Below are 14,079 nucleotides of genomic sequence, written 5' to 3' on the forward strand. Positions count from 1 at the left end.
TAAAACAGGTCTTCTCACTCCTAATTTAGTGATCTTTCCACTTGACCATAATTCTTCCAAATCATCTTTTTTTTAATATAATCTCTATTTATTTATGTTTATTTATTTGGCTGCGCCGGGTCTTAGTTGCGGCACACGGGATCTTCGTTGTGGCATGTGAGATCTAGTTCCCTAACCAGGGATCAAACTCGGGCCCCCTGCACTGGGAGCATGGAGTCTTAACCACTGGACCATCAGGGAAGTCCCCCAAATCATCTTTTTAATGTATAGATCAGAATAACTGATCATATTTCTTCATCCAAAAGAATTTCATTTAAAAATTTTCTACTTCTATATAAATTCTCTATCACTAACAACTAATTTCACTTAATCTCCACATGCATATCTCTGTGTGTGTGTGTGTGTGTGTGTGCATATTTTTGTTAAGCTAAACTTTAAGAATTTTTGAAAGCTGTTCCAACTCCACATACTTAAGTAAGCAAAAGTTCATTCCAATAAATTAGTCAATCATAGTTTCCTCTTACGGAAAACATAGTACTTTCCACTAATACAGCAATTCTCAAACTTTTTGGTCTCAGGATCCCTTTATACCCTTAAAAATTATTGAGCTCTTCAAAGGGCTTTTTTTTATGTAGGTTACATTTATCAATAGTTGCCAAAATAGAAATTAAAATAGCAATTAAAAATATTTATTAATCCTTTAAAAAATAAAAATAAACACCATTGCATATTAACATAACACTTTTTTTATTAAAAATAACTAAATTTCCAAAAGGAAAGAAAAATCTAATGAAAAGAGTGGCCTTGTTTTACATTTTTGCAAGTCTCTTTAATATTGGACTAAATAGAAGACAGGTGGATTCTCTTATCTGTTTCTTTGTTCACTCTGTTGTGACAACACACACACAACACATCATGTAGCCTCTAGAAACTGCACTCATAGAAGAATGAAAGTGAAAAAGGCAAACATCTTAGTATTATTATAAAAATATTGTCACTTTGGGAGCACCCCGAAATGGCTGCCCTAAATTACACTGCTTAAATATTTACCTATATATTACAGATTCCAACTTTTTAAAAGAAATGTAAAACTTGAATTTCTATACCTCCCAGGGCTCTTGTTTTGTTTTTAAAAGAAATATTTACTGGGCAGTACTCACTATTTGCTAGATACTTTCACATGTTTTCATTTAAATCCTCAAAGATATTCTTGAGAAATTCTTTATTACACACACACACACACCCACACACACACACACACACAGGAAAGAACCTCAGGGATTAAGTAACCTGCTCCAGGTCATAACAGTAGTCACTGATAGAGCTGAGATTCTAATCCAGGTCTTCTGACACTTTGCCCGCAACTTTCTAAACTATGTCATTACTGACCACTCATACATGGTAAACCAGGTAAAAAGGGAGGCAACTAATGAATAGCCAGAGAGTCACAGTGGCGATCTGGGCTACTGGCTACTTATACGTTTTGGTTAGCAAGACCAGAATTACCCTTGAGTTACTTCAAAACTGCTGGGAGACACCATCTAGTGAAGTAATTGGACTGCCATGTAAATTCTCGGCTTGGGAATGACATCCATCCGTTTACCTTTACTTCTCTAGCAGCTCTAATCCATTTGCTTCAAAAATCTAACCTAGGAGTAGAAATATCCCTAACCTTTTTTCTCAATAAAGACTGGCAAATATAAATTGATAAAAGCCAATGTTTGGGGGGACACTTCCCACATGTCAGGCATAGTACTAAGTACTACATAAGTAGTGGCGGTTTATCAGTTTTGGGACTGCCTGACTTTTCTGCTTTGGGAATTCCCAGTTTTCTAAGTCTTCATGGTGGGCAGAGCCTAAGTCCCCACATACAAGCTACTAATACTGTAAATTGCTTTTCCAGGCTCCCTGCTGCTAGGCTATATGACCCAGAATCACTTATCTGACATGCCAGACTGGGAGCTAGTGATGTAAAGAATCAGGAACAGTGCAGAATTATTTCCAGAAGCAGCAGCAGCAGCAACAGTCAGCTTTGAAGGCAAGAATGACAAGAGTGCTAATGACAGCTGTAGTGTTAGCAATGCAAGTTGGGGCATGCAATGCCCAGAAGTAATGCAGCAGTCCCCCAGAGACTAGCTCCGTGCCATGATTATGAGCCAAATAATTCAGAGCCAAATAAACCTGAGTCCAGTTCTCCAACCCTTCTAGTGAGCCTGAGATTTCCTACATCTGCTCTAAATCCTTTTCTGCTTAAGCCAGTCAGACCCAGATTCTGGGGCTTATAACTAAGAACACCCAACAATACACTCAGTCTTGCTTAATTTTCATGGCAACCAACTGAGATCACTACTATCATTAACTGCATTTTACAGATAAGGTCATGGGCCTTAAAGAGGTTACCTTGCCTAATGTCCCATAGCTCATTAAAGAGTCATTATCCAAGAGGTAATAATACCAAAACTAATGACATTCATAATCTCATGATCTCTGTGATTGTTCCCAATGGCTTTGTAACTTTAATATATTTTTTAATGTTAATTTCCAGAATATGGGGACATCTAGGGATCTCTAGGATCCATTCCATGAGGCTGTGCTCCTTCACTCCAGTTCCAAAGTGGAGAAATGGGTTAAAGGAAAAGTCTGTCTTGCGATTTTCTTGCTCTAAAGATGGGGCAAAACAGCCTGAGACTGTTCTGACCTGGGAGCTATTCCTGCCCCAGAAAGGCCTTCCTTTTCCTTGGCATACTCTTCCTGAGACCCTCCTAACACAATCATTAGGTAGATAAGATATATGGCCAAGAACTGAATGGGTGTCAGAAAAAAAAAAAAAGGAACTCAGGAGTCTACCTGACCCTGCTTCCTTAGAGCAGCAGGTTGCTCAGCCTTTTTTCAGAAAAAAAAGACCACTTTTATATCATATTTCTGCCATTATTCAAATTCCAAAAAACCCAATAAAAACAAAAAGTTAGCTTCTATTTTGCCTTACCAAAACTCCTAGGAAAAAAAAAAAAAAGCAAAGAGGGAGGGGGGGAAAGAGGGAGAGATGAAGGAGAGAGACAGACAAATTACTTTTATCTAAATTAATTACAGTTGACCCTCAGTATCCATGGGTTCCACATTTGCAGGTTCAGCCAAATGCAGGTGGAAAATATTTGGAAAAAATAATTCCAAAAAAGTCTAAAAAACAAAGCTTGGATTTGCCATATACTGACAACTATTTACACAGCATTTACATTGTATTAGGTATTATAAGTAATCTACAGATGATTTAAAGTATACGGGAGCTACTAGAGCTAATCAATGAATTTGGTAAAGTAGCAGGATACAAAATTAATGCACAGAAATCTCTGGCATTCCTATACACTAATGATGAAAAATCTGAAAGAGAAATTAAGGAAACACTCCTATTTACCATTGCAACAAAAAGAATGAAATACCTAGGAATAAACCTACCTAGGGAGACAAAAGACCTGTATGCAGAAAACTATAAGACACTGATGAAAGAAATTAAAGATGATACAAACAGATGGAGAGATATACCATGTTCTTGGATTGGAAGAATCAACATTGTGAAAATGACTATACTACCCAAACCAATCTACAGATTCAATGCAATCCCTATCAAACTACCAATGGCATTTTTCACAGAACTACAACAAAAAATTTCACAATTTATATGGAAACACAAAAGACCCCAAATAGCCAAAGCAATCCTGAGAAAAACGGAGCTGGAGGAATCAGACTCCCTGACTTCAGACTATACTACAAAGCTACAGTAATCAAGACAATATGGTACTGGCACAAAATCAGAAAGATAGATCAATGGAACAAGATAGAAAGCCCAGAGATAAACCCACGCACATATGGTCACCTTATTTTTTATAAAGGAGGCAAGAATATACAACGGAGAAAAGACAACCTCTTCAATAAGTGGTGCTGGGAAAACTGGACAGCTACACGTAAAAGAATGAAATTAGAACACTCCCTAACACCACACACAAAAATAAACTCAAAATGAATTAAAGACCTAAATGTAAGGCCAGACACTATAAAACTCTTAGAGGAAAACACAGGCAGAACACTCTATGACATACATCACAGCAAGATCCTTCTTGACCCACCTCCTAGAGAACCGGAAATAAAAACAAAAATAAACAAATGGGACCTAATGAAACTTAAAAGCTTTTGCAAAGCAAAGGAAACCATAAATAAGACGAAAAGACAACCCTCAGAATGGGAGAAAGTATTTGCAAATGAAGCAACTGACAAAGGATTAATCTCCAAAATTTACAAGCAGCTCATGCAGCTCAATATAAAAAAAACAAACAATCCAATCCAAAAATGGGCAAAAGACCGAAATAGACATTTCTCCAAAGAAGATATACAGATTGCCAACAAACACATGAAAGAATGCTCATCATCACTAATCATTAGAGAAATGCAAATCAAAACTACAATGAGGTATCACCTCACACCAGTCAGAATGGCTATCATCAAAAAATCTACAAACAATAAATGCTGGAGAGGGTGTGGAGAAAAGGGAACCCTCTTGCACTGTTGGTGGGAATGTAAATTGACACAGCCACTATGGAGAACAGTATGGAGGTTCCTTATAAAACTAAAAATAGAACTACCATACGACCCAGCAATCCCACTACTGGGCGTATACCCTGAGAAAACCGTAATTCAAAAAGAGTCATGTACCACAATGTTCACTGCAGCTTTATTTACAATAGCCAGGACATGGAAGCAACCTAAGTGTCCATCGACAGATGAATGGATAAAGAAGATGTGGCACATATATACAATGGAATATTACTCAACCATAAAAAGAAAAGAAATTGAGTTATTTGTAGTGAGGTGGATGGAACTAGAGTCTGTCATACAGAGTGAAGTAAGTCAGAAAGAGAAAAACAAATACCATATGCTAACACATATATATGGAATCTAAAAAAAAAAAAAAATGGTTCTGAAGAACCTAGGGGCAGGAGAGGAATAAAGACGCAGACTTAGAGAATGGACTTGAGGACATGGGGAGGGGGAAGGGTAAGCTGGGATGAAGTGAGAGAGTGGCATGGACGTATGTATACTACCAAATGTAAAATAGATAGCTAGTGGGAAGCAGCCGCATAGCACAGGGAGATCAGCTTGGTGCTTTGTGACCACCTAGAGGGGTGGGATAGGGAGGGTGGAAGGGAGACACAAGAGGGAGGAGATATGGGGATATATGTATAGCTGATTCACTTTGTTATAAAGCAGAAACTAACACACCATTGTAAAGCAATTATACTCCAATAAAGATGTTAAAAATAAAAAATAAAAATAAGTATACGGGAGGATGTGCATAGGTTATATGCTAATACTACACCATTTTATATAAGGGATTGAGCATCTGGGGATTCTTGTATCCACGGAGGGTGAGGAAGCTGGGGGGGGTGGGAGGTGCTGAACCAATCCCCCTCGGATACTGAGGGATGACTGTATATTATTCTAGGCAGATCCATGGATAAAATGAAATATCCCAAAATGTTTCACTAGGCATTTTCTAAATTAATACAGTTAAAAAAACAAACAGAAGCCATCTCTGAAATTTGAATTGAGAGTACAAGTAATAACAAAGTTCAAAAACATCAAAGTCTTTCTGTCATACGCTGTGTATTTTCCTACTAGCTTACCACTTATAAAATTCTTAACACCAGAAACAATCTTATGGGCTTATAACATAAGAAGATTTCTGCTCCTCCAATTTTTAACAACCAAAAAGTGAAGCTTCCCAATTCATTCATCCATCAATCCAATATTTTTCAACACCTAATACATGTCACACACGACGCTATGCAGTGGTAGAAGGACTTTGTGTAAGAGGGCACAGTGGGGATATAACCATTACTACCAATTAACATAGAGCTGCGAGGAATTCAAATCCAAGGCAAGTAATTTTTTATTATAATTTCCCAGTATGTCACTATCAAACAGGAGCCCACCTGATAATATTGTGTAGGAACAAATCTCATAGAGATAAAGGAAGGAGCAATAGCTCAAAACCTATTAGGAAGGGACCAGCTTGAACACAGCTCAGGAGTTTTAAAGGAAGACAACTCCGAGAGGAGCTTTCCCCAGAAGTTTTACCCAAGCTCAAACCCAGGCTCTGCAATAATGTGTTAAAAATAAAATATTAGCAGAAATTATGATAGTTGAAAATAATTACCATAATATTTGTAGTTCATATTATCATCAGTAGTACATTAACTTAAAAGGAAAGAAATCTTCCACTTGACAAAATATTGTCACAGAATATCAATTAGCAAATCTTAATAAAGAGTTATTGAGATTTCATTGTTTCTTACAGTACTACACAGTCTTTCCTTTTTGTATCAATATCATTTGATGATTTCCAGGAGTCAACAATGACTAGGGGGAAAAATGGCCTTTCTTTGCAACTGCTGCCTCATGGCAAATATTCCCAGCAACTGTCGCCAGCACGGACTTGCATGAACTCACTTCTATTACTACTGTGTGTGCAACAGAACGGCAGGTAGATATCTGAATTTGGATTGCTTTTTTTCTTAATTGCAAAATGAGATTTCCTGCATTTATATAGAAAAAAGCGACTAACATTTGTAGAGCGCTGGGTAAAACACAAAGCATATTTTCAGATGTATTACTTTATTTGATCTTCAAAAAAATCTAATGACAGTGCAATTTTTAACATTTAAGAGATGAGGAAAACTAGCAATCAGAAAAGATAAACTGCTATGATCACACAACGGATAAATCCTCCATAAACCCTGACTTCTTCATATATCATTCCAAAGCACATTTGAGATTATAGTGCCTCAATCTCCTATACCTCTATCTGACTTGCCTCAGACTGGTTACATATGGTATTCTCAATCAACAAATAAAGAATAATTGTTACTTTACTTTCTTTTTCTAAATATTACCCTTCTTAACCCAATCTAGAAGCTGGGAAGTGAAATTTTCCTCACAGTTACCAAACCACCCAATTCCATCGGTTTTGACTATGTATATTTTAGGAAACAGAGCTGAGAATTTGTAGACTATAAATCTATAATCTTACCTTTATTTTAAATTTTATTTATTTTGCAAATTTTAACTCTTTCGTAGGACTCATAACACAAAAAGTATCCAAAAAGTTGAAGAGTGAAAAGTCCACCTCCAACTCCTTCCCCCATCCCAGCTTCCGCATTCCATTCCCGTAAACCAATAATCAGGTTCTTGTGAAACTTTGAAATATTTATACCAAATACATGTATGCCATAAATAAATATTTATATATGTCTCTGTTAGAAAACTATCCCTCCTAGATTTCTCAGTGTTCCTATACAGTCCATGTCTCCTGAAGATGAAAATTGGCAGTACACAAAGATGGAAAACGTCTCCTCTTCACATTCTAATCTTGTTTCCTTTTCTCTGGAGCCACCTGGTCCCATTCAAAGGTAATAAAACTTTCCTTATCTTCCCTGGAGCTAAATGCTTATATTTAGGCACAGAGACCTTTTCCTACTGCCCCAAGCAATTTGTTTAAATTCCAGAGAAAAAGATAAGCACTCTATCTCCAGAAGGAAAAAAGCAGATTTGCCAGCTCCTATATAAACTCAGAGATTCATAATTTAAGTTCTCCTTCTCCAAACCTTGCTGTAAGTACAGATGTAAGCATATGGCTCTCACTTTGTAGCTCTGTGGAGAACTGGGTATGGCAAATCCAGTACTACCATGTTACTGTGATTGCTGTTACTGCTGTGTCTGATTTCTGATTCAGAGGCTTGGTGTTTCTGCAAGTGTATATGCAAGGAGGGTAACATCGAAGACCTTTCAGAGTTTTAGACTTAACACTCCCTTTCTTACACACATAGAACTATGCTATGCTCTAAACACTTGGTTTATTTCATTAATATATCCTGAAAAATCAATGTGTTAAAAATGTTAGTAGACCATTTAGTCAGAATATTTTTAATCAATGATGTTTTAGGAATACTTTAAATGTCCTCCAAAAATACACTACTTAATTGGCCATAATGGTTCAAAAATATACAATTCTGTAAATATTTAGTATAGGGTTACCCTAAGTTTACACTTGTTATTCTAGTCTTAGATTTTACTAACTTAATTCTTCCCCAATTGCAATTTTTCTATATTCTGAGACTAAGAAATTGTCTAAAACCTTGATCTTTTCTGTTTACAAAGAAGCAAAGTTCAAGTATAGCTGTGGATCACTGATCATATAAAAATTTATCAGTGTATATGTAGTAGAAGATAATGGAAGAAAAGAACCCATTTACAATAGAAACAAAAGATATAAAATACCCAGAAATAAATTTCAGTGTCCAAGCATATATGAAGAAAGCATTAAAACACTACTAGAGAACACAAAAGAAAACTTGAATAAATGGAAAGACATCTGGTTCTGGGATGGGAAGATTCATTCTAAAGATGTCAAGTGTCCCCAAAATAACTTATAAATTTAATGCCAGTAGGATTTAGTCAGGGAGAGGAAGAAACCAGACAAGCTAATTTTAAATGTCACATGTAAACAGAACAAAAATGCAATTCTAGAAACAGAAACATGAAGGGGCCTGGACCTTTCAGATATTACAATATATATTATAAAGCCTCAGTAATTAAAGCAACAGTACTAGTAAAAAAAAAAAATAGACAGATTAACGAAACAAAGTCCAAAGTAGACCCAAATATATATGAGCGTTTAGTATAAAAAATCGCACCTTGAAAACTGAGATTAATTTCAGTTGTGTTGGGACAATTATTTAGCCACCTGACTAATATATTGCTCATACTATTCACCTAGTTAAATGCCAAACAAAGCAAAGATTTAAATGTTAAATTGAACAGCTAAAACATTAAGAGAAGAAATACACCCACATAAATAGAGTCTGATCTTTGACAAAAGAGCAAAAGCAGTTTAATGGAGAAAGGCTCGGCTTTTCAATAAAGGGGCTAAAACAACTGGACATTCACGTGCAAATAAGTGAATCGAGACACTGACTTTACACCTTTCATAAAAATTAACTCAAAATGGATCACAGACCTAAATGTAAAACATAGAAGAAAATCTTGGTGACCTTGGATTTGGCAATGAATTTTTAGATACAACCCCAAAAGCATGATCCATGAAAGAAAAAAAATTGTAAAGTTGGATTTTATTATTATTAAAAACTTCTGCTCTGCAAAAGACACTGTTAAGAGAATGAAGAAACAAGCCACAGACTGGGAGAAAATATTTGCAAAACATATATCTGATAAAGGAATTGTATCCAAAGTATACAAAAGGACTCTTAAACTCAACAATGAGAAAAAAAAAAAATTTAAAATATGGGCAAAAGATCTGAGCGGATACCCCACCAAAGAAAATATACAGACAGCAAATAAGCATACTAAAAGATGCTCAATATCATTTGTCCTTAGGAAGTTGTAAATTAAAACAATGAGATACCACTACACATGTATTAGAATAGCTACAGTTAAAAAAAAAAAAATTAACAATACCAAATGTTGGCAAGAATGTAGAGCAACAGGAACTCATTCAATGTAGGTGGTAATGCAAAATGATACAGATGTTGTCAAAACGCATAGAACTGTACAGCACAGAGTGAACCCTAACATAAACTATTCACTTCGGTTAATAATAATGTATCAGTATTGATTCATCAGTTGTAACAAATGTACCACACCCATGCAAAATGTTAACAGAGGAAACAGTACAGAGGAGAAAGGAGGAATTCTCTGTACTATCTGTTCAATTTTCTGTAATCCTAAAACTGCTCTATAAAACAGTCTATTAATTTCTTTAAGTGAATTCCTTTGTAACAAGGGCATAGGGAGACCTTGGTACAACTTAAAATCCAGAAGTCAAAAGAGAAAAGATAAATTTGACCTGATGATATTTAAAATAACAAAACAGGGAAATTCAAAAGATAAATGACAAACAGGAAAATGTACAATTTGTGTCTCCTTTATATAAGGAGAGCACCTAGAAATTAATAAGAATAAAAGTTCAAAACATGATAGAGGACTTCCCTGGTGGCACAGTGGTTAAGAATCTGCCTGCCCATGCAGGGGACATGGGTTTGAGCCCTGGTCCAGGAAGATCTCACATGCCGCGGAGCAACTAAGCCCATGCGCCACAACTACTGAGCCTGTGCTCTGGAGCCTGCGAGCCACAACTACTGAAGCCCAAGTGCCGCAACTACTGAAGCCCGTGTGCCTAGAGTTTGTGCTCTGCAACAAGAGAAGCCACCGCAATAAGAAGCCGCCGCTCGCCACAACTAGAGAAAGCCCGCACACAGCAACGAAGACCCAACACAGCCATAAATAAATAAAGAAATAAAGAAATAAAAGAAATAACCAGCTCTAGGACAAAATCACCCTTTAAAAAAAAAATGATAGAAAAGTGGGCAAAAGATATCAAGCAACAGTTCAGTTCCATTTCTAGGAATAGTATACAACCGAAAAGAGTACAAGGGAGGAACTGCTTGCCAGGAACTGGGTATTTCAAACTGATGCTTTTAGCACAAAGAAGTAGGGTGACGGCTTGAGAGGCATTTTTTTCCTCATGGCAATTTGCAAGGTACAGCTATGATATGGCATACTATTTAGCACAGTTCTTCAAGATTCTAAGTATCATTACTGAAAATTTTTGTAAAATACTGTATTCCACAAGTCAGTTTTCTTACATTTTAAACAAAAATGAGGGCATTGCCTCTTTGGAATTCTACCTCCTTGACATTTGTGTTTTCCTGCTCAGTTTCTTCTTCCTTTATATGTTGGTGTTATCCTAGGATGCTCCCTAGATGACCTACATGTTGACAACACTCCCCAGGGGCGCCAATTCCTACAGCTGCTTACTCAAGACTCAGGTAAGATGGGCATCCGACTTGTTAAAGTAGACGCATTTTCTCCTGTAAATTTGCTCTTCATCCTTGCCTAGTTCAGATGGTGATCAGATCAGATTTGGGGTAGAGTGAGATGGGAAGGAAGGAAAAGAAGAGATCAGGGATTAATCAAATTAATCGTTACCAAGCCCGGTTAATTTCACCTCCTAAGCATTAAAATGAAAACCCCCTCTTTGCTATCTTTACTTCCCTAGATTGCACAATGGCCACACAATGGTGTCTACACGTGCTTGGATCCCACAAATTTGTCTCTCACCCGCCAGAAAGAGCCCTCAAGTGCTAATCTGGTCACATCACTTATCTGCCTACAACCCTCCGTTGAGCAATCAGGTGTTGAGGTGGTCACTTAGGACAGAGAGCCCAACTAAAAGTAACAACCAAGCCTTTATTCACTTATTGCGACAGTGCAAGCAAGAGGCAAAAGGAGAGGCACAGGCTCCACAATGTTCCATTCCCATCGCCCGCCATTGAACAGCTCCAGGCCAGGGCCAGTGGGCATGGGAATCATCTCATTCCAAGGAGCTGCAAAGAGAAGGCTCCTGGCTCTTTATGGACCCGTGGAATGGTGGGGGGACTGAGCAGGGGAAGGGCGAGGAGAAGAAAGTACAGAGTTAAAGCAGAGAAAGTGTTTAGCCAAAGACCTGTGATAAGGAGGTCTTGGCAAAGCACCTGGAAGGTGCCTCAGGCCGCATTCCTGATAATGAGGCTCCAAATGGAGACACCTGGGGCTAAAGGCCAGTCTGGCCAGAAGGATGGGAGAGGGAGGGGTCCGAGGGATTGGGAAGGGGAGGGGTCTGAGTCCTGGACCTCAATTTTCTCTAGAAAACTGCAGTGCTCTGGCTGTGCACCAGTCTGGTGTGGGAGAGCACCTTCCCCCTATGACGCCTGCCAGGCAAAGCTTCCAACTGCCTGTGGTTGGGTCTGAAAGATCACACAAGGATTCTGGCCCAGAGCTGGCCTCCTCACCCTTCAGGGGCTACCCCAAAGCCTAAACTTCTTCACATGGTAAACAAAGATCCTTTCCTCTGACCCCATGTCAACTTCTCTGCTCTCACCTCCTGCTTCACATTTCAGACTCCAGTAAAAACTACCCTCTCCAACCTGTCCTGACCTCCCTGCCTGGGCTCACAGTTTCCCCTGCTTCTTCCACCTTCCATTTCTTCACCAGGCAAACCCCCGCTTATCCTTCAAGACTCATCCCAAGTGCCACCTCCTTCAGGAAGGCTTCTTAACAAACATCCACCCTCATTCTAGACACAAGGAACTATTCACTACCCTGTGGACATATGCAGGCATACTTCTACTATTTTACTTCCTACATATTTTCTGTTTACATATCTGTCTCTGCAACAAAACATTAAATTCTTGGAGAACAGAGCCACATCTTATGCTGTCTTGCATCTCCAGTGCCTTACAAGTATCTGGCACATAGCAGGAACGTGGGGAATACTCTATTTGTGGAATTAGTGTTCTATAAATCAGCATTAGTACAGCACAAGGAACAGGACACCATGGCAGGATTGAATGACACAAGCCCCACAGGCTACCCAGTTCAGGTAACACGGTCCTCTCCACATCTAAGGCCCAGTTGTTTCGAAACCACCTTGTCATCAGGTTGCCCAGCGTGGACCTGCTGCTCCAGGATTTGCTGTCAGACTTGTCAAAGACAACCTTAGTATCCCCTCCCCCATCCCTTAAAGAATCTTCTTTCTCTGATTCTTCACCCTTGTTTCTGGGTCAAAGACAGTCATCAGGTATCCACTGTAAAAAGCATAAATGAGTAAGCTTCCTGAGAACAAATATATCTATGACTTGGACTTTTTGCTAAGCTTTTCATGACCCCCACTCTCAAGATAGCCACCCCTTCTCTATCCCAGGAAAGGGCTTCCAAGGCAGCCCAACAGGTCTTTGGAATTCCTTCTTCAAAAGGCCATCTTTCATCGCTTACAGCTGGCTGCTCAGTCCACAGGCCTCAGGGTCCACGGTTGGCCGGGATTTCTAAAGACTGTTCATTAATATATTATTAGTACTGGAACATGTGATAACCACAACTTTTCATCTATCAAGTTTAGAGTTTCCTGTAACTTAACTTTCACACCATTTTTGCGAGAATCAGGTAGAAGAAGAGGAGGAAGACGGGAGCCACACAGAAAACAGAGATAGTCAAGGTCAGCAAAGGTCTCAGCAAACGTTAAATTGGAAAAGTCCCTGTAAACTCGTGTCGTGAAAAAGTCGTAGCCTCTAGCTCTGTTACCAAAGATACTACTACCTCATTTGAGGAGAAACTGCAGGAGTGGACCCCAGGTAGGGCTGAATCCCAGGCCTAAAGATTCCATGCCAGGCAAGTTAAATTAGATTCACTCTCTCTCAATAAACATTCAGTACATGCTGGGAACATCTGAAATGTTTCTGCATGTACTGAGCAGGCACGGAGCTACAGACTCCGGAAAAAAAAAAAAATCAGGCTGGGGTGAAAAGGAGGCTAGACACTTCAAAAACCCTAGTGAGAATAGCAAAGATGAGCTTCTGTCCCGGTAACATCCTCACTCCACGGACAGAATCAAAGGCAAGAGCAATAGTATGAGCCAGGTGGCCGTGTTGTGCCACCTCCTACTTTTATACAGAATATCTCCATGTTTCTGTATCCTCTGCCATTCAAGACTTTTTAGATCCTCTATGTGGGAAGATAGACCAGCAATATGTGTGAAACTGATGCTTACAAATATAATGCTAAGACCCTAAGATATTGTAATGGATTGTGGTTGTCTAAAATGAAATCAATAGATAAATAACAAGTGAGTAAGTAAATGGGTATCCCCTGTACTTACAAGAGAACATGAGCAACGATGGCATCCACATCGAACAAGGTATCGGTTGGGAATTCTCTGAGTAATATGTGACCCCTGCAAAAAGGTTTAAAAAGCATTACAGAAATATTTCCTTAGCATACAATTCACTTGTCTCTCTAACACACTACGCTGGAAGTTCTGGCAGTTCTTGGAGCCTGTGTCTTATCCGCTAGCCGATCCACCTACCAGAGTGCTGGCCATGATACACACTCAAATATTTACTGAACACACAGGCATAGATACACTGACTTTGAAAAGCTTAGGCCCTGGGCCTGGCAAAAAGACTGGGAAGCAACAGG

At 38.6% G+C, this 14,079-nt stretch overlaps 1 protein-coding gene across 3 annotated transcripts in view; it reads right to left on the reverse strand.

Annotated features, from left to right (window-relative positions):
* Positions 1 to 14,079, reverse strand: part of TXNDC16 (thioredoxin domain containing 16) — a 114,195-nt gene that overhangs the window by 85,619 nt on the left and 14,497 nt on the right. For all 3 annotated transcript variants that reach the window (XM_036839783.1, XM_036839773.1, XM_036839793.1), the window contains exon 6: positions 13,760 to 13,834. In XM_036839783.1, the coding sequence (XP_036695678.1) occupies positions 13,760 to 13,834 (75 nt within the window). The remainder of the gene's footprint in view (positions 1 to 13,759; positions 13,835 to 14,079) is intronic.

The sequence above is a fragment of the Balaenoptera musculus genome, chromosome 2 (genome assembly GCF_009873245.2).
Source record: "Balaenoptera musculus isolate JJ_BM4_2016_0621 chromosome 2, mBalMus1.pri.v3, whole genome shotgun sequence".
Lineage (NCBI taxonomy): Eukaryota > Metazoa > Chordata > Mammalia > Artiodactyla > Balaenopteridae > Balaenoptera > Balaenoptera musculus.